At 41.6% G+C, this 27,513-nt stretch overlaps 3 protein-coding genes across 4 annotated transcripts in view; 1 reads left to right on the forward strand and 2 right to left on the reverse strand.

Moving 5' to 3' along the window:
- Positions 1–224: 224 nt before the first annotated feature.
- LOC117766433 lies at positions 225–27,190 on the forward strand. 2 transcript variants are annotated; one of them, XM_034593450.1, is made up of 9 exons: positions 225–588; positions 2,054–2,385; positions 2,528–2,592; positions 3,525–3,682; positions 3,865–4,381; positions 4,806–6,288; positions 7,171–8,009; positions 8,159–8,170; positions 27,178–27,190. In XM_034593450.1, exons 1-7 carry the CDS (start codon positions 348–350, stop codon positions 7,840–7,842), a joined length of 3,468 nt encoding a protein of 1,155 aa, XP_034449341.1. In that variant the 5' UTR covers positions 225–347; the 3' UTR covers positions 7,843–8,009; positions 8,159–8,170; positions 27,178–27,190. The 2 variants fall into 2 exon arrangements, with proteins under 2 accessions (XP_034449341.1, XP_034449332.1); XM_034593441.1 differs by having other exon boundaries at positions 3,865–4,380; positions 4,799–6,288.
- On the reverse strand, positions 8,452–18,690 carry LOC117766536 (solute carrier family 43 member 3-like). The gene is made up of 12 exons (XM_034593645.1): positions 18,501–18,690; positions 17,608–17,734; positions 17,112–17,158; positions 16,202–16,278; positions 15,977–16,069; positions 15,210–15,349; positions 14,990–15,114; positions 12,677–12,820; positions 12,440–12,547; positions 12,168–12,354; positions 11,372–11,495; positions 8,452–10,849 (listed from the first exon to the last, which is right to left on the reverse strand). Exons 1-12 carry the CDS (start codon positions 18,688–18,690, stop codon positions 10,700–10,702), a joined length of 1,512 nt encoding a protein of 503 aa, XP_034449536.1. The 3' UTR covers positions 8,452–10,699.
- LOC117766542 (solute carrier family 43 member 3-like) overlaps positions 24,887–27,513 on the reverse strand; it is a 28,928-nt gene continuing 26,301 nt past the window's right edge. The window contains exons 10-14 of the mRNA XM_034593659.1: positions 26,914–27,021; positions 26,146–26,332; positions 25,876–25,999; positions 25,663–25,775; positions 24,887–25,264 (exon numbers count right to left, since the gene is read on the reverse strand). Coding sequence (XP_034449550.1) covers positions 25,213–25,264; positions 25,663–25,775; positions 25,876–25,999; positions 26,146–26,332; positions 26,914–27,021 — 584 coding nt within the window. The 3' untranslated portion in view covers positions 24,887–25,212. The remainder of the gene's footprint in view (positions 25,265–25,662; positions 25,776–25,875; positions 26,000–26,145; positions 26,333–26,913; positions 27,022–27,513) is intronic.

Here is a 27,513-nt window from a genome sequence, read left to right on the forward strand (position 1 = left end):
GGTTAATAATTTTTTTTTATGTTATTGTAACTCTAGAGGTCCCTTTTAAAATAAACAGTACATTGGAATAACTTTTAATTCATTTAATTGAACTTCACATAATGTGCATTTATTTTTATTTTCATCTACATAACATTAAATTACACATTACATCAGCTTTGATAAATAAATAATTGCTGAAAAAGGCCTTTCGTCCTTTTTGACCGCTCCCAGCACCTGTACCGAAACACTACGAGTAGACACGCACCAGAATACATGCGGCTGTTGTTTTGACGTGTTTTTTCTCAAACTGCAGCCAAGTGAGCGCTGACTGCCTCCATCACTGAGGAGCAGTGACACACACAGACATGGATCTCATCAGTAAACCCAGGAGTAAGTCCATCGTGTGGCTGTACTTCGGTTTGAAGGCGGATGAGAAGGGGCAGCCGCTGAACTCCGGTGAGGCCGTGTGTCGCTTGTGCAGAAAAATAGTGCTGGCGAAAGGTGGAAACACCACCAACCTCAGAAGTCACCTGAAGAGAAGACACCGTGCAGATTTCTTCGACAGCTCTACCCCCACGACCCCTGGAGCTTTGTCCGAGTCTCCAGGTGAGTTCACACACAGGCGGTCATGTGGCGTGGCTGCACTTAGGGATGTGAAAGTGTGCATCACATTTTAGCCTCACAGCACTGACGGCCATTGTAATTCCTGCATGCATCTCATCTGAAGTGACACAATGCATTTGGTTTGTGATTCATAAAGTTGCATGTTATATAGGGAGCAGCTGAAGGTGGTGGTGTTCCTGTATGAGCTCACACTCACACACACACACCACGTGTGCTCAGCAGAACATGTGATGTTTGTAGCACAGAACGATGTTATGAATGTGTCACATCAATGAATGCATTGCATCAGGTAAAGAATGTAGGCTGCATAATCAAATGCATGCAGTCCTCACCAGGAGACCATGTCCATACTCTGTAAACACTGTCTGCGTTTACACCCCCCCCCCCCCCCCCTTTCAGGCCTGTGTTACTGAGGCTTTACAACATCTGGCTGACCAGGTAACAGGATGGATGAAGAATAATCTTCAGCACAGGTGTCAGATGAAAGATGGCTGAATTTGTGTTCAATTTCAACAGTGTTCACAATAATGGAGACAAGAATGAACTCAATGAGCCTCAGTTGTCCTTATTTGAATATATGAGTTTATTACAACAGTATGTCTACAGAGACCGTCCAGACTCTGTACATGTGGACAGTCAGACCAAAAAGCTTGAAGTACAATAGGAACATTTCAGTGTTATACAAATTGGGAGGGAACAGATAGAAGTATAGGTCACTATAAAGCTGCTTTCAGACCTGCACTGAACTCTGGAGATCCTCTGGACTTTCAGAGAGTGCAGACTCTCAAGGTTCACCTTATCACAACACCAGAGACAGGAAGGCAACTCCCAATACAAAACATAAGAGCTCTAATCGAGGCTATTCCTGCAGAGGCCGTCAGACCTCTCAGGTCAACCATCTGTGGAACAAAATTTTGATAAGGCATAATATAAGTCATACACAATATTAATATAAGTCATACACAATATTAATTAAAGGTGAGTAACAAACTCCCTGACTGATCGAGCACAAAACTCCGGACTCCAAGCTGTTTGTAAATAGTTACTCAATCAGAGCAAACCTCAGCCACAAAATACAGGCTTCACTATGAAGCATCCCACCAGGGATCTGGAGCTGGAGGAAGTGGAAGACAGCAGGACTGAAATAAGTCAGGTTTTAAAAGAGTTGACGACATGGGCTGTGAACTGCTTCACTGGCTAGTCAGAGTCTCAGTGGCTGCAGGTGAAGACCCTTTTATTGTCTTGTGAACACTTCCTTACCTCACAACATTTTTTTTGCTCTTGAACCCATTTCCATCAGTTGAGAGAGGTGTAGGACCACAGGGCAGTAATTCTAGTTTTAAACCTAAAACAAACATCAAGCTAGAACATGCTCCATAAAGAGGATCGTCAGTAACCATATCCCACCTCATTTCTGTATTGAATAAATTATTGTGTTATGTTCTAGGTTTCGATCTCAGCCATGAAGAATACTTTGAGGATGTTCCATTTCTACAGAACGCTTCGAATCAGAACTACGTCCCAGATGCGGTGCTGCCACCCGGGGAGCCCTGGCTCCATGGCGGCCCCTCTCGAGCAGTGCTGTCCCTGCCTTCCTGCCTGTGCCTGTGTGGGGAGGATGGGTCTCTCATGTCTGGTCCTGGATCTTCTGGCGAGGAGCCGATGGGAGAGGTGAAAGTGTACGCCAAGTGTCACCTCCAGCAAGGCGTCATGTTTGGGCCCTACATAGGAGAAATGTGCAGGGGTCAAATGCCGAACAGCCTCAAATACTCCTGGGCTGTAAGTATGCAAGTCGACATCAAGAGGCAATTTAAAATCAAGTTTTGAGCTTCAGTCAGATCTAAAACCATCATGTACTTTGTAGTTTGTGTCGATAAATTACTGGTAAAACTGTTCAAGTAAAGTTGGCTTTTATCTCCAGATCAGAGATGATGCTTCCTTCATCTACGTTGACGCTTCTGATGAAAATAAATCCAATTGGATGAGGTGGGTCGTTTTTTCATGTTTATAAACAGTTTTTTGTATTTCTGTTTAACAGTCATTTGTACTTCCTTTAAAGTAGGGCTGCAGCTATTGATTATTTTAGTAATTGAGTATTCTATTGATTGTTCCGTCGATTAGTCAAGTAATCTGATAAAAAAAGATACTTTGCCATATTAAATAGCAATGGTAATATATACACAAAGTAGAAGAAAAAATAATTCTCTTAAAGTAAACAACTAACAGGTTTCCTTTTTAGAAAATTCAACATTTTGATTGGTTAAATTGCATGAAATATCTGTCCAAAGTAAATACATTTTGTGCATTTAGGTGCCATCTGGTTCTCTGAATATTTTCTAAAATGCCCCCAAAAAATACAATAATGTCAAATTACCTAGTAACAAAAAAGGAATACAAGTTAAATCTGAGGCATACATTTAAATAGCCTTTACTGCCTGTCTTATTAGAGGGCTTTATTGTATTTGTAACAACTTTTAAACCTATTTAGCTACTTTTTGTGTATCGGCAACATTTATTTTGAAGCTGCATGAGACTGAAAGCATCACACATCATTTACACACTGCTGCAGCAGCATCAGAGGTTCAGTATCTTGCTCAAGGACACCTCGGCACGCAGAATAGGGGAGACAGGGATCGTACCACCAATCATCTGGTTAGCGGACAACCTGCACTACCTACTGAGCCACAGCCGGCCAATCATAAGAAGTGTAAAATAATTTCTAATTAGGGATAAATTGGACTGAGGCGGGCTGCCACAGTTAAAATAATTAACAATCAGATTTTTTTGTAATCAAGTTATCCGAGTTACTTGAGTTACTCGTTTCAGCCCAATTTAGTTTTTGTTTTAAATTGCAGAATTTATTTTTGTCAGAGTCGTGCTCTCACACAGACACTGTTTGTATTTTCTCTGTGTTGTAGGTATGTAACATATACGAGCAATGAGGAGGAGCACAATCTATTTGTCTTCCAGTTTTACCGCCACATCTACTACAAGGTTTCCCAGCCCATCACAGAGGGAGCACAGCTTAGAGTGTGGATTGGGAAGGATTACGCCACGCTGCTGGGCCTCGGGATGGGTGAGTTCTGTCCCACTGGCTTTCTGTCATGTCATTGATACAGACTAGCTGAACCAAATTGTTTTGTCACTTTCACATACATTTTTCAGCTGACAGTAGATTGTGATTGTATGTTTTATTCAGAACTTGCTGAATATCCTGTCAATATCCTGTTCATTTGTTTTTTTCGTGGGGTTATACAGGCGACAATGTAAAATGTGAAATCGGAGAAAAGGAAACAGCTCTGCGCCTCCTGCAAGACATCCAGTTGGTCACCCTCCCGGAGCCCAGCAGCACTTCCCTTTGGTCAGATCACAGCCAATCACAGAGCCCCATGCCTGTCATCAGTGACGTGACGACAGTGTCAAATCCAGACTCGGCTATTGATCCAGGGGGGTTGTCTGGCTCCGCCTTCCCCTCTACTTCCATCATGTCCTTCCCGCTCCCCAGCTCCCAGCTGATGGAAAAGTATGATTTTATGCCTGGAACGGAGAAACTGCTGAGTAGCCCAAACGTCACGCAACACAGCCCGTGGTACTTTTTCGGGTTCGAGCCGGACCCAACCGGTCGGCCTCTGGACCGGAGCATCGTGGTGTGTAAGCTGTGTTGGGATCGTGTGAGCTGCGCCGGAGGAGCTGCGGACCTCCAAAACCACCTGACCAGCAAGCACCACATCAGAACACGTGACTGCAACAAGGAGCGGGCTCTTCTGATAACAGGTAACAAAAAGTGTGAACATTGTTGAGGTAGTTTACAGTATATGCAAGCGGTCACTTTTGAGGGGTGGCACTCGTAGAAATCTCATAAAGCATTTGAAGAACCATCACAAGAAAGAGCAAAAGGACTTCACCAAAGTGAAGTGAAAGAAGGAAGAACTGAAACAGCAAACTCCCAGGAATCAGATCGGTTCTTGTTATCGGCCGATACGCAAAGTCCAGTTATTGGGAAGGAAAAATGGTATTGGAACAGCTCTCAAATAATAATAAAAAAAACTATATATACATAAATAAAAGGAAAAAAGACACTTATAAGTTAGAACTTATTTGTACTATCTGAACAGGCTTTGGCGAAATGTTTTGTCAAAGTGTGGAAGATTATTTGCGGATTAAAGATTTTCTTTTCTGTTTTTTTCAACAGGACAACAACACCCTCACTCACTGATAGGTAACAACGGCCTGGTCAACACATTCCCCCATGTTTTGTCTGCTCAAGTGACCCATGCCATAACCAACTTCATCATCATGGATCTCCAGTCCCCGGCTCTGGTGGAAGGGGAGGGCTTCAAACAGCTGATCCTCACCCTCCTGCCCTCCTGCAAGGATCTGCCGTCGCCTTGTCAGCTGGAGTACCTCCTGAGAGAACACCACAGCAAGGGCAAGGCGAGGCTGTCTCAGCTGCTGATGAGGAAAACAGTAGGTGAAGAGAACGAGGAGATATCTGACTACACCGCTCCCATCGAGTGTGAGCCCAGGAGACGTGGCCGACCTCCTGGCAATCAGAGGGAAGTTCATCACTTTGTCACTGTAAGTGTGGACATTTGGTCGCACAACTGGCAGGGCAACCCCGAGAGGTACCTCACCGTCTGGGCACACTGCATAGACGCCAGTTTTATCTCTAAGAATCTGGCCCTGGCAACCCAAAGACTGAAGGAGTGTGGGGTGAAAGACTACACCCTTCGAGCAGTGGAGACCCAAGTCAAAGTGATGGCACAGGAGTGGGGGATCTTTCAGCCTAATCTGGTGCTGCTGGGAGGGGAAGGAAGGAATAAAATGAGGCTGGGGACAATAAAGGGGAAGAAAGGTGGAGAGGCAGCAGTAAGCGTCCCTCACCCAAACTCAACAACATTTCTTGAAAGGGATGAATCTGTGTCACCCGAGGAACCACATGGCTCTGAGTGCAGCCAATCCAGTGAGGGGCTTCCATCTATCCCATGTTTCTTCAGCATTGTGCAGGACTGTATCGAGGAATTAATGTTACATCATGTCATCTCCAAGACCCTCGGCCAGTTTCAGGGTATTGTATCAACACTGTTCCTGCCACCTGCTTTAAACAGAGGCTCATATCAGCATCATGTCCAGAGTCTGCTGCAGACGCTGACCAGACAGGAACAGGCCGAGCTGAAGTCGTGGGCTCATTGTCCGCCAGCGTGGAATAAGCTCTACCCTCTACTGAGCATGCTCATCAAACATAAAAGCCTTGTCTGTGATGTAATAAAAGAGATGAAAATGCAGGGCTTGACCAAAGGAGACACAACAGAAACCAGTTCATCTGGCAGCTGCCACGCAAACTCCACCTCCAACACGTCCTCAGCAAACGTCACAATGCGTTCTGATTGGAAGGTCCTGGAGGATCTGTGTTTGGTGCTCAGACCTCTGGACGTGGCCTGTCGAACCCTCGCCAAGGAGACCTTCCCTCGTCTGTCCCTCATCAAACCCATTCTCATCGGCCTGCTCTCCCGCCACCTCGTCTCCCGGCCAGGAGATTCGTCATCCATCTTAAAGGAAGTGAAGAGAATGATGAGGCGAAATTTGGCGAGCTGCTACGACAACCCTGTGGTCAACAGGGTTCTGTGTGTGGCGTGTTCCCTTGACCCACAGTTCCATGGGCTGGGCTTCATGGAGGAAAAGGTGAGCCATAAAGTTAAAATGAAGGGGACTGCTTAGTGAATAGCTGGGGCCTGGTGTCACAGGAACCTTTCAACCAGGCTGGCAACTATTGATTTGTTCGCCATGAAATTTTGTACCGATGAAGTAAACTGGCTTCACCTGCAGCATCAGTATTTAATATAATGTCTTGACAACTATTAATATATTTGCCATAAAATGTGGTTCATTTGGTTCCCATCAGGATTAATTGCAATAACTTTTCTGATTCCTGAACTTTTTAAATTCAGGTCGAATTTGTAATTTCTCCAATGCTTTGGTTTAGGACCAAGCACCCACAAAACTAACATCAGCAGCAAATTAGAACACACTCAGTCCAGATAGATGGATTAATGGATTAATGGATTAATGGATTAATGGATAGATATAGGGATAGATAGATAGATAGATGCTGAAGATATTCTGGGCCATTTTAATGACGCTCTGAAGGGCTGTCCTGTCTGCTGGTGTATCCCCTGGAGATGCAACACGTCAGCACACTCTCAATGGAACAGTGGTAGAAAGACACAGCAGTGGAAAGAGTCGCTGCTGTGCCTTATCGACTGCTGTTGTGGTGTTGGTGCTCCTGGAGAGATTTTCAGTACGTGTGCCCAGATCCGATCTCTCAAACCGCATGCAGAGGTGGTCTGGGACGCATGTGGCCACATTATTTTCACTGTGTGAATTTAAATGGGTCCTGCGCCACATACAAAAGACCACCCACTCAGCTGATGTCTTTGACCTGCTGCACCTTCATAATGAATCAGACTTGTTTTTTTATTCTTCTCAGTGTCCATGCATTGATTTGTTTGTGGCCATAACCAGGATACCCTGGAATACTAAACTTCTGTGGTGAATATTTTCTAGGAGCAGACGGCCACATTTGATTGGTTGAAGAAAGAGGCCGTCAGGATTGCGAAGGAGGAAAGGAGGAGGAGCCATTGTAAGAGCCAGAGCAAGAGAAGCTCCTCCCCCGGGTCTCCAGCGTCAGATAGCGACTACCTGCGGAGGAGCAAACGCATCAAAGACTCCCGCCCAATCAACTTCAGAGAGGCCGACGATGACGACGACGGGAGCGACGTTGTAGAGGCAGATGAGAATGAGACAGCGGACCCGGCCTCCCAGAGTGCGCTCTCTGGTATGGAGTTCCTGCTGGGAGACCTGTTCTGCTCGACCCCCCAGAGCAAGCAGAGCTCTGCTGAGGAATCTGTAGACATGGAGATGTCTGTGTTCAGGGCCGGTAAGGGGGCCTCGCTGGGAGTGGAGCCTCTGCAGTGGTGGAGGACGAAGGCCGTTCAGTTTCCACTGTTGGCAACAGTGGCACGGGCCTACCTGGCTGCCCCCGCCGTGGCAGGCAATGCCGCACTGGACTTTTTGCGGGAAGGAGTGGGAACCATGTACAGAAAGAGAGCCAACATTCCACCGGAAAGTTTGGACGCAATCCTCTTCCTGCACCACAACCACATGTCCACCTGTGATGCTGACCAAACAGCAGTTAGGAATGATGACAAGAACAGTGGGAGTGAAAAGGTCCTATGAACACAAACACACACTTAACTTATCCAGATTTAAACTGGATCACTACTATAAACCAAAGCCCCAAATGAAAGCTAGGGTTGATAATCCTGGAAAAACTAGCATGAGCAGGCTATACTTATGTATAAAAATACAACCGATACATCCCACCCCCTCCTTTCAACCGTCTCGTCAAAGCTACGGCCACAAAACAGATGAACGTGCGCTGACTGACTAGAAGTTTACTTTTCTGTGACTCACTCGCTAACTTCTGGCTATCGTCTCTCCGTCAGTGGTGTGTCCGCCCGGATGAAGTCTTGCACAGTGAGAGTACGGGCAGGGAGGTAGATTAGTGTCCAAATGAATCAGTCAAGTTTATCACAGTCATGCAAAGGCCAGAGTCACCAGTTCCGGCTCTGATCAGCAATGATCAGGTGACGAAATACCTGTGTGAACGCGCTAATTTGCCAAAACAGCGAGGTGAGAGAGTGCCTCAGTTTTCAGTGTGTTCATGATGAACTGGGGGAAAAAAAGAGTAAGCCAAACTCCTCTGCTGGCGATGACTATGGACTCAATTGCCTTTTTAGCGATAACAAAAAACTGCGTATACCCACAAATCTTCATGTAAGAGGTATGAGAGAAAGAGAACTTATGGATGCAGAAAATCTGTTTTTCCTCGAACATCACTTTATTTAGCGAGTATAGATTGGATCACTGTACGACTGACTTACAGTGAAATTTCTTCTGTGTATTACAAACTCTGTAGTATCTAGTGCCTTACCTTGTTTAAATACAGTAGATTGAAAGATATTCTTTTTTAAAAGTTTTTTTTATCCTTAATGCCAAATTCCAAGAAACATATGGTGTATAACTGACAATACATGTGTAGACTGTAAAACTCTGGTTGTATTGTGTAAAACTTCCACCTTGTGACTAAACTATTGTATTTGTTTTGTGTTTTCCAAAGACTGAATATTAGCTCACTTCTATATAGAAGGAATTCAACAATTGTTTCAGTAAATGAAACAACCCTTGTGAAGGATTTAGGAGGATCTGTCGGCAGGAATGGAAAAAAATATTAACATTCATAGTGATGTTTTTATTAGTGTAGAATCACCTGAAACTAAGAATCCAGTTTTCTTCACCTCATAATGAGCCCTTCATATCCATATCTGTTACAGTTACCCACCATACTGTTGTTGTTTCTGCAGTAGCCCGGAACGGACAAACCAAATACTGGTTTTAGAGAGAGCCTTATACAGTTTGATGGTGCCGGAAGGCCACAGTAGGTTCTCCTACACACTCCTAAATTCTCCTCAATCTTAGACCTTGTTTAGATTGTACAGTCTATGGCTTAGACCTGGTATTAACGTCTGTCCTGAGTGGTCAGATCGCAACTGATCAACGCTAAGTTCATGTGTGAAAGCACCCAAAAGTGTTCTGAGATCTGATCACTCAGACCTCATTGGAGATGATGCAGGTGGCCACAAACAAATCAACTTATGGACACAGAGAAGCTTAAAAATGGGATTAAAAGGCACCAGCTGTGTGCTCGCATTCTGGAAGCGTTAGGTTTTTCTGTTCACACCTGACATTAAACTGTGTCCTGAATGTGTCTCCTGTGACCACTTTAGGACGGATGTTAATACCAGGTCTGAACACTGGTCCTTAAGATCCCAGGTAAACAGTTTGATCCTAAAAAATGTACTTATACTGAGTAAACTTTGCTGCCTCATGTAAAATTGTAGAGAATCATGTTTACTGCTTGTTACTGTAGATCTGCTGTATTTCACAAGATAATATAAAGAAGTGTATTGCAGTTTTCAGTTCTACATTTTATACAGTAGTGATTTAAGCCTACTTTTATTGTTTTACATAGTGTTCTGGAATCTTTGCTTATTGACACACATGTATTTGTCTTTCTGTAATGTAAACATTGCATACTTTTGTAAGTAAAAACTGTTCTAGCTCATTTGAGTTAATTTACAAATTTAATCATGAATGATATGCAGTTATGGTGACCAGATCCCAGCAAACCAAATGTAGGGTAAAGAATATGATTACCAAAGATGAGTGGCGGTCTAAAATCATGCTTCACATCGTATTCTCCCCCGTGGGAAACTGAAAAAGAACTCTGTCAGTAAAGCCCCAAAAGTCTCTGAGAATCACACTCCACCGGCTTCACCCAGTTGTACATAGCTTCCCAGTCTTTATTGTAGCTGTGTTTCCTTTTCTTGGCCGTGCTCTCCATTATACTCTGCATAAATTCTGACTTTGTGCCTGCAAAGCAAGACGGTGACATGACTTGCGCAGGTCAAGTGGGCGCATAACATATACGTGTGATTGATGACAGCTTTCCCTGCTTTCTTCTCAGCCATTGAGTAAATGCCCGATTTTAGACAAGTCTGTGAGAAGTGTCGTAACTTTTTGAAACCAGAGCCAATCGAAATGCGGGACCTCATCTCAGTTTGTGGGACATGGGAGAGGGGATAGAAATGCTTCTCAAAAAGAGAGACACCTGGTCACCCTATGTTCTGTGTATAAACATGGTACACAGTCCATTATTTGTATATTGTATAATGTCGTTACATATATAAACATTAACAGTATACTGCATAGTAAATGTCATTTAAGCACTCAAATACAACGTTGGTTAAACATTTAGCATTTAATACTTTTTTGATCATACAAATATTTAAAAAAATGTATGCATCTGTTCTATAAAAACTTTCAAAATATCAATGCAATAGGAAAAAGTTATAAAATGTATTGTGATCTATTTTCCAGTTAAGAAAATGAACAAGACGAGACAGAAAAGTGTTTTACAAGTTGAAAAGTACAATATCTAGACAGAGGTTAAAACATCTGCATTATTACCCCTTTACAACATGGATTCAATCACTTTGGAGCCATTAGCGGCTTCAGTCTGCGCCTTCAACGCCCTGTGGTGAGTGAGTTTCCTGCAGTGGTTGAAGACGTAGACGGGATGGATAAACACCAGCAGCGTGAGGAAAGTCAGAGCGATGTCCACCTGGAACACACACACACACAGAAATAATTAATATTCTAAACTTTCTGATGTCGGTTACACTATTAGAGTTTAATGTTGCTTGTAGGCCTAAAGCTCAGACTGTATATAAAGATGAACAACATGACAACTCCCCAAATGTGAAGCATCTCTATTGCTGCAATATAGGTCATAAGCCCCACCTCCTCCTTGTTAGCAAATGGGACATGCGTCAAACTAAAAAGTCGACACCTATGGGAGAATTTGGAATGTTGTGTCAGGCCCACAATATCCTTGTTGTTTAACCTCACATACATGTAGGCAACCGGCTGCGTCTACTTGCCAAGTACTACGTGTGCTTCTGAAGGATTCCAGTAGAGGGCACACGTACAATCCTTGACTCAGACTGATCTTCCTGCCACTTCCAGATTTGTGTAAACATGAACCAAGATGAACACTTGAGGTAATCAACATTTTGCTAATGTTAGATCAAGAACTCATGTGTCAGTTACTTATTAGAGCTGACTTTGATAGTCAACCACTTACATAAAAGGAGTCTCCATCCAGAGTTCCTGTGACGAGGGTGAAGCAGGGGTACTGCAGCAGAGAGACGACAGCAGACATGGACATCATCAGGCCGTACAGCTTCCCAAAGTGACACGCTGGAAAACTGACAGAGGGAGGGAGTCAAAACATCATAACATTAGTCAACTGGATCATGATCTGAAAAGAGCTTCCATGGCAACTATTAACAATTGACAAGTCAAACTTGACATCTCTGTGCACACTTTGTGCAAGACTGAGACTCTCTAACTGCACAATTTGCCACACAAAGGAGTTGTGTCCCTGACCATCACGACATTTAGCAGGTAAATTAATACATTCAGGATTATTTTATAAATCGAACTGCAGAGTTAAACCGAATGATGAGGTATAATGTATATATTTGTTTATAATTGTCCCAGTCTAATTAAATATACGATACACGAGTGAAAAACTTGATCTGAATAACAGCAGACTAATGGATCACTCATAATATCTGCTCATACCTGTAAGAAAGTTCAAAATACTAGAAAATTGGGGAATGCAGCAAGTTCTCTGAAATCACTCGTACACAAATCAAGAGCAAAGTAAGCAACAGTAAGATCAAGTTACTGCCACAGCTAAAAACACTGCAAAATAAGTGAGTAATACTTAGAAGAACTGAAATGCACTGAATTCAGAAATGAACTTCATGTCATGTCACTGTCAATAAGAACCAAACACTATGTGGCCTCAACCAGGTTTGTGTTTCCTGCTGTGGTTGAAAGTTTTATTTTTTGTGTATGTGATGGCTGCTCACGCGATGCTAATGAAGGCTGCGTTTCCCCCGTAGAGGAAGGAGCGACTGAGGACCTGTAGAACAAAGGTGAGATACTGCAGGTGGAGGTGGGGAATGGTGGCGCACACGGAGAACAGCAGGCACTGCAGGGAGGTCAGGAACAGAGACAGAGAGGAGGAGCGCAGGTCCACCTCCTGCTCGCTTTCTCCTGCAGGAGGGAAAAGGAAGAAGAAGTTAGTGCATTTGCTCTCTCACATGCACACATGCAGTTGGAACACTGGTCACTGACTTACCAGGAGCTAGAGGCTTTCCCTTATGTCTGTCCATGATGAGTCCGTTCCAGGGAGCACACAGCACTCCACACACCTGGGTCATGGCGAAAGCGTTGATGTACTGACTTACTGTGGGAGATGCGGTGAGAGGGAAACAACCACAGAGAGAACCATTGAAATGGAGATACTGGGATTTGTGTTGGATGGTGATAAGGAGAGGAGAGAATGAAGAGAGAGAAATAGAGTGATGTCAGTTACCCAGGTCGGGGTCGTTGTTGGCCAGGCGGTTGAGCATGGGGTTGAGTGTGCCGATGAAGAGGTAGTGTCTCAGCTGCATGATGGACAGCCACAGCAGGTGCCACAGGAAGAACCATGACGACACGCAGCTCCGGAAGCTTGTCGCTAAACACATGAGACATCAAGTCTGTGCTAGATGAAAACTGGCTTCGTAGATTATCTCATCGTCATGTAGCATATGGAGAAAAAAAATTGAATTACATTTTTTTTAAACTCGCATTTAAATGGTTAAAGTACTAAAAATGTATTATTTGGTATTTATGGTTTATTGGTTAAATAAGTAAGTCAATGAACGATTGAATTACACTACCGTTCAAAAGTTTGGGGTCACCCAGACAATTTCGTGTTTTCCATGAAAACTCACACTTTTATTTATCAAATGAGTTGCAAAATGAATAGAAAATATAGTCAAGACATTGACAAGGTTAGAAATAATGATTTTTATTGGAAATATTAATTTTGTTCTTCAAACTTTGCTTTCGTCAAAGAATGCTCCATTTGCAGCAATTACAGCATTGCAGACCTTTGGCATTCTAGCTGTTAATTTGTTGAGGTAATCTGTAGAAATGTCACCCCACGCTTCCTGAAGCACCTCCCACAAGTTGGATTGGCTTGATGGGCACTTCTTGCGTACCATACGGTCAAGCTGCTCCCACAACAGCTCAATGGGGTTGAGATCTGGTGACTGCGCTGGCCACTCCATTACAGACAGCATACCAGCTGCCTGCTTCTTCCCTAAATAGTTCTTGCATAATTTGGAGGTGTGCTTTGGGTCATTGTCCTGTTGTAGGAGGAAATTGGCTCCAATCAAGCGCTGTCCACAGGGTATGGCATGGCGTTGCAAAATGGAGTGATAGCCTTCCTTATTTAAAATCCCTTTTACCTTGTACAAATCTCCCACTTTACCAGCACCAAAGCAGCCCCAGACCATCACATTACCTCCACCATGCTTGACAGATGGCGTCAGGCACTCTTCCAGCATCTTTTCACCTGTTCTGCGTCTCACAAATGTTCTTCTGTGTGATCCAAACACCTCAAACTTTGATTCGTCTGTCCATAACACTTTTTTCCAATCTTCCTCTGTCCAATGTCTGTGTTCTTTTGCCCATATCAATCTTTTCTTTTTATTGGCCAGTCTCAGATATGGCTTTTTCTTTGCCACTCTGCCTAGAAGGCCAGCATCCCGGAGTCGCCTCTTCACTGTAGACGTTGACACTGGCGTTTTGCGGGTACCATTTAAAGAAGCTGCCAGTTGAGGACCTGTGAGGCGTCTATTTCTCAAACTAGAGACTCTAATATACTTGTCTTCTTGCTGAGTTGTGCACCGGGGCCTCCCACTTCTCTTTCTACTCTGGTTAGAGCCCGTTTGTGCTGTTCTCTGAAGGGAGTAGTACACACCGTTGTGGGAAATTTTCAGTTTCTTCGCAATTTCTTGCATGGAATAGCCTTCATTTCTAAGAACAAGAATAGACTGGCGAGTTTCACATGAAAGTTCTCTTTTTCCGGCCATTTTGAGAGTATAATCAAACCCACAAATGTGATGCTCCAGATACTCAACTAGCTCAAAGGAAGGCCAGTTTTATAGCTTCTCTCACCAGCAAAACAGTTTTCAGCTGTGCTAACATAATTGCACAATGGTTTTCAAGGGTTTTCTAATCATCCATTAGTCTTCTAAGGCGATTAGCAAACACAATGTACCATTAGAACACTGGAGTGATAGTTGCTGGAAATGGGCCTCTATACACCTATGTAGATATTTCATTAAAAACCAGACGTTTCCACCTAGAATAGTCATATACCACATTAACAATGTATAGAGTGTATTTCTGATTAATTTAATGTTATCTTCATTGAAAAAAACAGTGCTTTTCTTTGAAAAATAAGGACATTTCTATGTGACCCCAAACTTTTGAACGGTAGTGTATATATATATATATATATATATTTTTTTTTTTAAAGCCGTAAGGATTAATATTAAGGGTTAATATTACTCTGTGTTCCTTTACAATAAGAAAAAATATAGGACAGCTTTCTGGAGATTCACAAAGGGAAGGGAGGGAGCTCAGAGTACGTGGTCATTGTCAGTGGTTCCTCTGGTTGTTTTCTGCATTGGAACATGTAAAGAAGCTATTCTTCATTTTGAAAACCGTGCTCCTCAAGTAACATCTTTAAAAACATTATGACTTGTACTGCAGAGTGTAATCATCCAACCATATTCTGTGATCTGGACTTTGTGACTGTTGAAGAGAAGAAATCAACAACGAGGTTGAGTACCTTTTGCAGAGACTTGGGCTTCTGTCCCATCCTCAGCTGCGGGTGTTGTGTTGTCCTTCATCGCACCGTCCCTCATCTTCTCAAACTGCTCCACATTGTAAGTGTTGGCCTTTCCACAGTTCAGTCTGAGCATCAGAAAAAAAGCAGAATAGCTATACATGTCATGTCTCATCAATGAAGATGAACGACTGTAGTCCTAAAGTTTATGTGATGTTCTCACCCATAGGTGTAGTACTGTGGTGGAGGGTACGGTATGTGGGTTCTGGGCATCAGCAGGAAGGTCCTCAGCAGGTGGATGATGCTGCAGATGGACATAACAAGGAAGGAGGAGCGAAGACTGACTCCCTGTTCATACAGAACCTGGAAAACACATGAAAATAAATATATACATGTATGTGAAAGAGGTACAGAACACCGTGACCTCAGATGGTGTGATTCAGTTGCATTTCAATCCACAAATATAACTGGATTTGATGTAGAAAGACCTAAATCCACACATTTCTGCTGCTGATCTGTAAAATGTGCCTTGTCTGTAGTTGTGGGTAAAATATTTTGGCTGTCTGATAATCAACCTCATACAGAAGCTGTATGAGGTGAAGCCAACATTAATACCACCAGTGTCTCATATAATAAGAGTGCAATTTGAAATACATCCAGAACTAGAGTGCCACTCAGTAAAGTGTATTCCTCTGCAAAGGCCCAACTGTCCTCTTATGAAACCACATTTCAATTCACTAGATCCAGATTTTTATTTGCATCTACACAAATTGCACACGCTCATAAATATCAGTCTCCTTAACATTTTTTTAAATCAAGATCCATGAATTATTCTCTGAGAAATCAAGGAATATAATGAAAAATGCCCCATTCTCCTAATGTTAAGGAAAGTGTCCTTCCACCATGTTTTGTGGAAAGCTGTTCTGTTAATAAACATAGAAACCAACTACTTGGGGGAGGTAACATGGATGAACAGCCTCGTTGTTTTACCTTGATGACGAGAAACACAGCGGAGGAGGAGTCGAAGGCACCGTTGTAGAGCGTGATGATGGTGGAGCGGTGAACTGGGAACAAGTTACCCACCTTTCAGACACACATCAGACACATCAATACAAAGCTCTCAGCTTGTTGAAGTGTTCATTAGTGTGTGGTGTCTAATTAGGGTGTTTCTATGCTAAGACATACCCACTATATAGAACACTATGGAGTTTTCACCTGCATGTTAGTTAGAAGGAGCAGAATTCCTCCCACAGCAATGCAGGGCAAGGCTGGAAAGAGCAGCTCTGAAAATGCTACAGGACAATGGAAGATAAACTCATCACACCTCATCATCCATCAGATCAATTAAAGCATATGATTAGTACATGTTAACGTTAACAGCAACATTTTACTACATTTCGCTCTAAAAGAAAAGTTTTGTGAGTACATTTTTTACCAAACTAACAGCAATATTTTATTCAGGCTTTGGATATATATATTTTTTAATATGTGTATCGCTCCGTGTAATGATGTCAGTTTTCATTCCGCAATCTGCACTGCGCTTTCATCATTGTTTACGATGTCAGTTTCTCATAGAGAGCTGCAGGTTCACTTTCAGAACAGGTTTTACAGAGAGTGAATTCAAGCTAAGTAATGTAACTGTCGGCGTTAAAAGAACAGCTGCCAATACAACCACTGGTTAAAAAGAGCAGGTTAGAACTGGATTTAGACAGTTGTTAGACTTTGAGCTTGACTTTATTAATTATTGAGAATAGTGACGGTCAGATTTGACCTGGTTTAACCAGGTTTGTTTATTCTTATCATATTGTGATATTGTCATATTTGATCTTAAGATGACCTGGTAGTCTGAAACCTACTACCATTTTAGGTTATATAATGTTTTTATAAATATAATGAAGCAACCATTCTTCTAATCTTCGTTTCCTGTCCATTTAGTTTAACTATATACTGTATTAGGTGAGTTTGAATTAAAAAAGAAAGCATAACAAAATTAAAATCTTTCTCTGGGGGAGGAACCCCTGACCCCCTGCCCTCTATGTATCTCTCCCAGTTTGCTGACCCATTTTATGATGTTACCCATCGCCCATGGTCGTGTGCTATTGTGTGTGCTCTTGCGTGTGATTACCTGCACTCGAGAAGGCTACAAGAAGGGTTCCAGTGGTGTATAAACATCTGGAGAGAGACAAAAAAATGATTTAGAGCAGGCATGTCCATATTGGGCGGGGGTGGTGGTGGCGGGTTGCTCTTCAACCTGATTCGCTATGTCACATGACCTAAGCATGTGCATCCACATCCACTGTGAGCAATGAATAAGTAACCTCATTTGTCAATGTAGAACACAAAAGCACCAACGGTCAACATGTCTCACTTCACCTTTGTGCAGAAAAAATACAGAACTGACAATCAGCATCATGTGTGATACCACAATAAAATAGAGGATACAGTTATATCGACAACAAGTCTCTTAAACCACTCTTTAAGAATATATGATTTAAAAGCTAGCATATATTTGTCAGATAACTAACGTTTGGACAACCAATATGTTAATAATAATACAAAAGTAGATACACATTTGCAGCCTGAACTGTTGAGTTCTATGGTTGCAGAAAGAAAGAGCTCACATTCCCAGCAGCCTGGTCACCATGGTGCCAAATCGATCAAACAGGTAGCCATTGATGATGTTAAAGTTGTTGAGAAACGAGGCGATGGTGAAGACCAGAGAGAACCTCTCATCTTGTCTGCTACAGTCTGTGAGACAAAACCAAAGATAGATAATAAATACATTATAAAGTCAAAACAGAAGAAAGGAAGCAGTGACTTGTTTGGTTTGGGGGAAATTTTGAGCCACTCAGATGCAAACTGATGTGAACATCACCGCAAGCGTGTGTTCAGGCACACAACACTGTTCATACTTGTCCATACTGTGCAGCGGCCCGCAAAGACAACGTTTTCCCTCTGGTAGAAAAGATCTTGCTCTGTAGGCTTCTTTACAAGTGCAGCAGAGTAGGTCATATGGTACGTGCAATTTTGATAAGATGCAGTATTGAAGTAGAATACTGCAAAAATAAATCTTAACGGTGAATCAATTGAGACTGTATAATGTGATAATAAATAAATTAGCAAAAGCCCGACAGACAGAATTAGCAACTAGCTGGTGAAGAACTAGAAGCAGAATAGAGTTCGAGTTCCATTTGTCCAGAAAACATTGCTGTTTTTGCCGTGTGATTGTCAGAGAACTTTTACTTCTTCAGGTATTAGGGAGATAGTCATAAAAAACAGCCCTGCTCTGTGTCTCATGGCCAGTCTCTCTCAGTGGGATAGAGGTAATTGATTTAGTAAATACTTGATATTATTTCTCATTTAATAATCAAGTGATGATCTCTGTACATTGAAAATAAACATATAACATGAGAAATACACTCTAACTTAATTTAAAGACAAAAATGGATGTCTGCTTGAATAAGCATCCCAACAGCATTGTCACCTGTGACATCTAAATACCAGAGATGCTCACCTGTACTGTTCAGCGTGCCGTTGGTGCCGGGAACAATGTCACACAGATGACTGAAGTACCCGTCCTCCTTCAGCACAAACACCAGGGAGGCATAACCAAACACCACACCGGCAAAGCACAGACACTCCAGCATCCCCGTGGCCAGAGTCAGCTGGTAGCGCAACCTGGTACCAACCGTGTACCCCTGCATGCTTCACGTCCTCTCTCCAGGGCTGATCGTCCAGTATGAGATTCTTCTTCTGGGACAATTGTGGTCTCGCTTGTTCTCTTCTGTTTTTCTCCTCCTTTAATTCCTGGCTGAGCAGATTGAGTTTACCATCAGCTCATCCGGGGGACGACGAGTCTCTACAGCAGTCATTCCCAAAGTGTGGGCCGCGGCCCCCTGGTGGGCCGTGAAGCCACTGCAGGTGGGCCGTAAAATAGATAGATAAAAAAGTTTCAGATTTGTAAGTAAGCGTTGATTACCACCAAACATTTATGATTGATTTCAAAAAAGTAATCATCACAGGTAATGAAACAAAGACAAGAGATTTAAATTCCACGTTGTTCTTATTTTATCTGACCTATAGAGCAGGTGTCGTTGTATTTGCTGACCGTCACATTAACACTTGAACGCATCATTAGCGGGGAATCATAGGTGAGGGAGAACTTTGTTGTGAGCTGGGTCGAGCAAGATGGAGCCGAGGAAAGCTGCTGATGACGAAGGGGAATCAGGAAGTCCAACTGAATCATTCCAAACTAAAAAGAGGACTCAAGTGAGGACCTGTCGCTGGCCCAGAGGACAACCCCCAAGCCTGTGTGTGTGCTGTGCGCTGAGATGCTAGCTAACAAGACCCTGGGACCATGTAAAGTGCGCCGCCGCCGTTTAGAAACTAAACATGGACAATATTTATCCAAGCCTCGAGCATCTTTTAAAAACACGCTGAGAGAGCCTTAAGTATATTTGGTTGCGCCTCAAATGTGTTTTTCTTCTCCCGGATATTCTTGTTCTGCTCTGTTATACAAACAGTAAGAATATATTTTTAACAATCCACTAGTTGCACTTCATGTTTTTTTACATTGGTTGCTTTGCAAATTGTTACGCTTAAATGTGGATGTTATTGGATTTGCACTGCATATGCCTGCGTTCATATACAATTATTTTTGCTATAAAAGTCCTGTGTGTGGATCATATAGTTGTGATTAAAGGTGGGTGGGCCGCACACATTTTTCAGTTTTCAAATTGGGCTGCGGCATTCTTAAATTTGAGAATGGCTGGTCTACAGGATTAAACTTTCTACAGAACAAAAACAGAGCAGTTGGGAGGGAGATATTACAGAGGAAGTACAACAATATGATACAGCATATGGTTACACACGCACACACAAACACAGCATTTGGATCCAGTTACACGGTGTAACTGGATCAAACACAGACAAAATAAAGTACTGTACTGAATAATGATAAATAAAGGGGAAATATTGTATTGGCTTAGTTTGATGGCACAAAATGTAGTTTAATGGGTTTCATAGTGTGAAGATGATCCTGAACAACTAATTCATATTCTAAAGACAATAAACTAAGACAGAGATAATCCGGGAGGGAGACAACCATGAGTCTATAGGAGATTCTGGAGCTAATTCACAGTGAGTGAATGATGGAACATCTGCTCGGACAGATTAAAACAGAGATTATACCGGCATATAAATGCATTGTTATGAATTCAGTTTAACAGTTACACTCTAAAAAGAAACATAAATCCGGATCATTTGTTTAACAGAATAAGGCCACGTGGAAAGTAACTTAATACATTAACTCAAGTGATTAACCTACATTTTTAAAGAAAGGAAACATTGCACTTTTTAACTTGTATTGACTTTGCTTACTAGATTTATTTGATTAAGATATTTCTAACTATTTAACTATTTACTCTTATATCACTTGACAGATTCTTTCTTGTACACATAACAATAATTACAATTTTTTTTTAAAGTTAACTGAAAACTAACGGCACTGACCACCCACAAATGCTGCCAACTAAATATTGCAATCTTACAATGAATCCAATAATGATCCTACTACTGAAACTACTGTTGCTACTACTACTTCTACTACTACTACTACTACTATTACTACTATTAATAATAATAATAATAATAATAATAATAATAATAATGTGAAGGTTGAAAGGGAGCATTCTTGAGTAAAAAAACAACATTTATTTTGATACTTTATGAACATTTTGCCTAGATATATTTATATACACTACCGTTCAAAAGTTTGGGGTCACCCAGACAATTTCGTGTTTTCCATGAAAACTCACACTTTTATTTATCAAATGAGTTGCAAAATGAATAGAAAATATAGTCAAGACATTGACAAGGTTAGAAATAATGATTTTTATTGGAAATATTAATTTTGTTCTTCAAACTTTGCTTTCGTCAAAGAATGCTCCATTTGCAGCAATTACAGCATTGCAGACCTTTGGCATTCTGGCTGTTAATTTGTTGAGGTAATCTGTAGAAATTTCACCCCACGCTTCCTGAAGCCCCTCCCACAAGTTGGATTGGCTTGATGGGCACTTCTTGCGTACCATACGGTCAAGCTGCTCCCACAACAGCTCAATGGGGTTGAGATCTGGTGACTGCGCTGGCCACTCCATTACAGACAGCATACCAGCTGCCTGCTTCTTCCCTAAATAGTTCTTGCATAATTTGGAGGTGTGCTTTGGGTCATTGTCCTGTTGTAGGAGGAAATTGGCTCCAATCAAGCGCTGTCCACAGGGTATGGCATGGCGTTGCAAAATGGAGTGATAGCCTTCCTTATTTAAAATCCCTTTTACCTTGTACAAATCTCCCACTTTACCAGCACCAAAGCAGCCCCAGACCATCACATTACCTCCACCATGCTTGACAGATGGCGTCAGGCACTCTTCCAGCATCTTTTCACCTGTTCTGCGTCTCACAAATGTTTTTCTGTGTGATCCAAACACCTCAAACTTTGATTCGTCTGTCCATAACACTTTTTTCCAATCTTCCTCTGTCCAATGTCTGTGTTCTTTTGCCCATATCAATCTTTTCTTTTTATTGGCCAGTCTCAGATATGGCTTTTTCTTTGCCACTCTGCCTAGAAGGCCAGCATCCCGGAGTCGCCTCTTCACTGTAGACGTTGACTCTGGCGTTTTGCGGGTACCATTTAAAGAAGCTGCCAGTTGAGGACCTGTGAGGCGTCTATTTCTCAAACTAGAGACTCTAATATACTTGTCTTCTTGCTGAGTTGTGCACCGGGGCCTCCCACTTCTCTGTCTGCTCTGGTTAGAGCCCGTTTGTGCTGTTCTCTGAAGGGAGTAGTACACACAGTTTCTTCGCAATTTCTCGCATGGAATAGCCTTCATTTCTAAGAACAAGAATAGACTGGCGAGTTTCACATGAAAGTTCTCTTTTTCCGGCCATTTTGAGAGTATAATCGAACCCACAAATGTGATGCTCCAGATACTCAACTAGCTCAAAGGAAGGCCAGTTTTATAGCTTCTCTCACCAGCAAAACAGTTTTCAGCTGTGCTAACATAATTGCACAAGGGTTTTCTAATCATCCATTAGTCTTCTAAGGCGATTAGCAAACACAATGTACCATTAGAACACTGGAGTGATGCTGGAAATGGGCCTCTATACACCTATGTAGATATTTCATTAAAAACCAGACGTTTCCACCTAGAATAGTCATTTACCACATTAACAATGTATAGAGTGTATTTCTGATTAATTTAATGTTATCTTCATTGAAAAAAACAGTGCTTTTCTTTGAAAAATAAGGACATTTCTAAGTGACCCCAAACTTTTGAACGGTAGTGTATATACATACACACAATGTATACATACATGCACAAACAGTATACATCCTGCAATCACCCTGTTCCAATGCACTTTTCTCAAGTGTATTTCCATCTGTCGTGAAAGGTAAATATTATGAACATATTCTCGTTATTTTTATTTTCTATTATATTGTCTATTTTATTATTTTTTATACTTTTACAGTCACGTTCTTTGCCTACCTCACTCTGACTATTTGCTGCTGTAACAATTTCTCTGGTGTGGGATCGATAAAGTTGATCTCATCTTATCTTAAGACATTTTGGTACCTATAGATAAAAGACCATCTTTTATATTTGGTGGATTTCCTCAGGTGGTCCATTGAGATCGAGATCTTTTTAAGAGAGTTCTGTTTACCAAAAATAAATATATACCATTTAAACATATGAGAGATAATTCACAGACAATACATGATGCATTTTACATTTCAGGAAAAGTCCAAGTTCAGTTTGAACAAGAGATACAGCAGCAATTTTAAACTGTGACTGTGAGCTGACAATGTAAACATTATATTTAGTTTACTTCTACTAGAGACAGTAGAGACATTCAAATAAACAGCATACAACGCTACAACCCTCTGCTTGTTAAGTTGGACCATCTGACCTTTTCGTGCAGGATGCATCCTCCGTGATGAAGAGCAGCACTCTGTCATGTTGGAGGGATCATCTCAATCACAATCTTACCACAAACAACATAGCAGATGATCCTGCAGCTAGTGGAAGAGAAACATAGTTTGTTTCTACACAGAAACCTTCAGTTTGCAGAGACTTCAGTCAGATGTCCCTGATCTTACTCCACACACCACAACAAGAGAACAGACTGTGCAGACGGTGCTGATTGTAATCCAGATTAGTTCACTAAATCTATGCGTTGTGACACATGGCACAGCCACATTCTAGACACTTAAAACGTCTTGTAAAATAGCACCATGGTCATTTGAAATCATAGCTGCTTGCACAGTGATGAGAAGAATGAACTCTCCTCAAGCACACTGCATACACCCACCTGCTGCAGACCCCCACGTGAGATGATGTTTGTTTTCTGATTTCCAGGTGATCCAAATATTTCCTTGTGCGTGGACTCTGCTCCCTGCAGCCAGCCGGAGTTTGTCTTTCATATGTGCACAGCACTTTATTGCTGCTCTTCCTGGTATAAGAGATACTGAAACTCAATGGGAACTAATTGGTAAAATATGTCATTACTCTGGACTCATTACCTGGACTTTGCCTCTTAAATGAAGAGTGTTTTGTTTTGATTATGGACTCCTTGTTTATTTTACCTTTACCATTGTTCTCCTTGTGTTTGGATTTGTGTTTGGATTTGTGTTCTCCCTGAGCTTTCAGTTTCCTGTTTTATTTTGAAGTTTTGCTCCCTGTGTGTTTTCCACTTTACTTCCTATCTTTGTCCTGTTTTGATTTTGCCTTAATTAAAGGACACTTTTGTATTACTACCTTTTTGCTCTGCATTTTTGGGTCCACCTGCTTTAACATAACCCGATAAAATAAAGGATAGTTAAATAAATGACCTGCAGAGTCATTGTAAAGTCACAATTTAAAATACACTTATCATTGAACGCGTCGGACACAGCTCAATCGGCTTCATCGTTTAGGTTTGTCAGTAAACATGTCTGGTTGACTGTATGCAAACTGCTTGTATGTATGTACTTACTGTGTGCAAGTCTGTGTGGAGCTATATCTTACCTCCTAACTTAGAGTCCTCACATAGTTTTATCCATTCAAACTTGGTCTGATTGACTAAATGTATTAAAAAAATAGCTTCCTATAAATCTATAAAATGTTGTCTCAATCATAATAAACATAATTTCTAAGTTTATCTATTACATCTATACATCTATTATATTGTAAAATTTCGAATTGGATTTGTACCTGAGTAAATACATTTCTGCAAAAACGTATAAGAATCCGTGTATGTAATCGTATTTGAAAATGTGTAAATTAGTTGCTACAATTTGCGACGATTATGGCCCCATAGATGCCTCTAATAGTACATTTTCATGACAGCTGCTTAGCTTGACCCTGCTATGGAATACCAGCATGAATTTTATACATATAGTTTTGTATTTTGGACACTATTTTTTGTAATGTATATTTATTACAATATCTGCTATTATAATTACAATTCTAATATTCTGCAATGCCGATACGTCACTTGATTTGTTCAGAAAGGTGTGAGTGCATTTAAAATGGAAACTCTGTTTTTCTATCATTTTTGAGGTCAGCAGTTTGCTAACAACATGTTTGTCAAGTCAACTTCATTGCTGTGAAGGTGACAACTTGTTTTGCATACTTTTTTTGCAGTTGGCCTGCCCCCACAAATCCCATTATGCAGCTTTAACATAGACTGAATGTAACAATGAACAATAGGTCTCCACTACCTCCCACTATCAAGGAATGAATCCATGATGTTATTTGCAGTGGCAAAACATCATAACATCATAATCCTAACATGTCACCTTATTTTATTGCATCACATGGCCAATTTAAATCAAACTTACCAGAGAAAAGAACACAAGTACGTGGACCTTGCATCTAGAATAACGATTAAATAACTTGACGTCAATTATGATCTTCCATGCTTAAATACTGACACATGACTCAAGTCAATTCATGTTTATTCATAAAACAAATCTGATAAACTGAGTTGACCAGAGTGTTGTACAAAAAAGAGACGAAATGTGTAAAAAGATGTATAAGAGTAAAATAACATACAGTAAAAGGCTGACAAGTTCAGGAGATTCAGAAGCTTGAGAAAACATGTTGGTTTTCAGTTTACTCTTAAATATATCTATGTTAGGCAAACACTTGATTGTAAATGGTTAGATGTTCCAGCTTCGTCCTTACAGCTCAGACTCGACGAAGGGACACCAGGGCCACCTGGTCAGAGGATCCGAGAGATCTTAATGTGGAAAGGAAACAGAGAAACTCAGATGTTAAAAATGAATAAAAGAAGCTTAGAATTGACAGTTATGTTTGATGATGCAGTTTAGACTGATGAACTGTGCTGTCTTTTAACTATGATCTTAACTTGACACAAATAAAAGACATTTCCCCATTTCTAGTTTGACCAGTCACGTTTGAGCATGCAGGCTTTGGTTGCCTGCGGGTAAACAGTCCGTGTGGAACACTTTGACTGAAATGCATCGGCTATTCCCCATCCATATGCATATGCAACTGTTAATAGAGATTAGTCAAAATGTCTGCCGGACCTTGTGGGTGATAAAACTAGTCAGCCACAGCCGCCCCTCAGACAACAGTGCCGTCCTCATACAATAGCTCGGAAAAAGGGATACTTACTGTCGAGTAAGTTGTGAATTCTTCCTCTGCTTGGCCAGCTCTCTGCAGTAGAGGCTAACATGCACTGGGTGAATAAAGGTGAGCAGAGACACCATGGTGACGCCGATATTTACCTTAAAGAAGGACAGAAAATGAAAGCTGGGGGATGGGTACAGAGTGAGACTAGTTATTAAAGTGGTTCCATAGAATATCACACAAGCTATGGACACTTACATAGAGCGGGTCACCGTGCAGCTGATTTTGGATGAGGTGTAGCAAAGGAAACTGGAGAAGCAGCACCAAAGCTGATAAAGACATTGCCATTCCGGACATCTTCCCAAAGTGAGACGCAGGGAAGCTACAGGAGATTGAGAGGACATGGGTGGTAGAGGGGAAGATAGCAGGAGAGAGCAGTTTAAAGAATAAGGAGAAGAGTATCAGATTGATAAGATAGATGTCACTGACGGAATTGTCTGTGGCAGAATTGAGGGAATGTGCACCTACGCAATGCTGATGAAGGCTTGGTGGAGTCCGTAGAAGAAGGAGCTGCTGGTGACCTGCAGGATGAAGGTGACATACTGCAGAGGGAGGACAGGACAGGTGAAACACACACAGAAGAAAAAACACAGCAGGCAGCTGAGGAAGAGGGCAAGAGAGGAAGAACGCAGATCTGCCTCTCGACTTGTTTCTCCTAAGAAGCAGAAGGAAAGATAATGGTTAACAGAACTGTGAAGTAATTGTAGGACAATAGCCTGAGATCATAGATATTCAACACTGAATACTTAACTATATTAATTTTAGGTTTTGTTTATTTGATTTTAAAGGAGACATGTTATACTCATATCAGGCCCGGATCTAGACTGCTCAGATTGGGGGGGCAAATATAAATTTGGGGTGGGCACCTTTTCACACAGTAGACTTAGTATTGAGTGTTTTTCAAAGTTTTAAAGAACTTGTCACAATAGAAAATTCAACCAAGCTGTGGTGTAATAAAAGCAATGATGATGATGATTCTTCCTATTAGAGAGATGACTATTAGAACATAGCCTTGTTACCTGTTTAACACAACACTTAGGTAGCTAGGTAGTGCCACTGATTTCCCAAATTGATTCGACTCCGATTAACAAGATCTTGATTTGAGCATCACATGTCTCCTTTAAAGATTTGTTTTGCTTTGGTTAAAATGGAACCCCGACCTTTGGGCTACGTCCATATTACTATGTTTTTAGCCTGGTCTCTCTTGCAGTATAATATGGAAGAAATGTAACTAACCTGGAGCCAGAGGTCTGTGCTTGTGTCTGTCCATGAGGAGGCCGCTGATGGGACAAAACAACACCCCGCACAGCTGGATGAAGGAAAATGCGTTGGTGTAGTGACTGACTGGAGGGGGGGCAGAGGACATAAGTGGAAATTTAGTTTGGAGAAGAAGAAGCTGTGGTAAAGAGCACAAATTGTGAAGCCAGTGGAAATGTTGTCCATTACAAATGGATGACATTTTCCAAAACACGTAACGAGGACGCAGACTAAAAATATCAGGTGACACACAGGTGATAAATGGTGTTGTAATTTTTTGGAGCTTGTTAGTGTAGCTGCCTCGCCACCGCTCTGTGCGTGACTCCTGTTAGTGTGTGCTGCTGACTAGGCATGACCTCCTGTACTTCCTGCTACTCCTGCCAATTCTCCCATGCACTTGCGCCACATCCTATAATCATCTTTACACATAGTTTGATCCCCTATACTCTGCCAGAACATGGTCTTCTGCCAACCTCACTAGAAATCATCTTTGCTCAGTAAAGACTTTTTATTGTACCCACATAACTGAACTTTAACCCCTTGTTTTTTCATCTGCCTCAGGATCATCTGCACTCCTCT

This window comes from Hippoglossus hippoglossus, chromosome 1, assembly GCF_009819705.1.
Source record: "Hippoglossus hippoglossus isolate fHipHip1 chromosome 1, fHipHip1.pri, whole genome shotgun sequence".
Classification (NCBI taxonomy): Eukaryota; Metazoa; Chordata; class Actinopteri; order Pleuronectiformes; family Pleuronectidae; genus Hippoglossus; species Hippoglossus hippoglossus.

Coding starts and splice junctions, on each gene's coding strand:
- LOC117766433 (XM_034593441.1), top strand. CDS start 348: ATGGATCTCATCAGTAAACCCAGGAGTAAGTCCATCGTGTGGCTGTAC. Junction 2,386..2,527: donor GCCTCAAATACTCCTGGGCT/GTAAGTATGCAA, acceptor TTTTATCTCCAG/ATCAGAGATGATGCTTCCTT. Junction 3,683..3,864: donor GCTGCTGGGCCTCGGGATGG/GTGAGTTCTGTC, acceptor GGGGTTATACAG/GCGACAATGTAAAATGTGAA.
- LOC117766536 (XM_034593645.1), bottom strand. CDS start 18,690: ATGCAGGGGTACACGGTTGGTACCAGGTTGCGCTACCAGCTGACTCTG. Junction 17,735..18,500: donor CGGCACGCTGAACAGTACAG/GTGAGCATCTCT, acceptor TTTGTCTCACAG/ACTGTAGCAGACAAGATGAG. Junction 10,850..11,371: donor TGGATGGAGACTCCTTTTAT/GTAAGTGGTTGA, acceptor TGTGTGTTCCAG/GTGGACATCGCTCTGACTTT.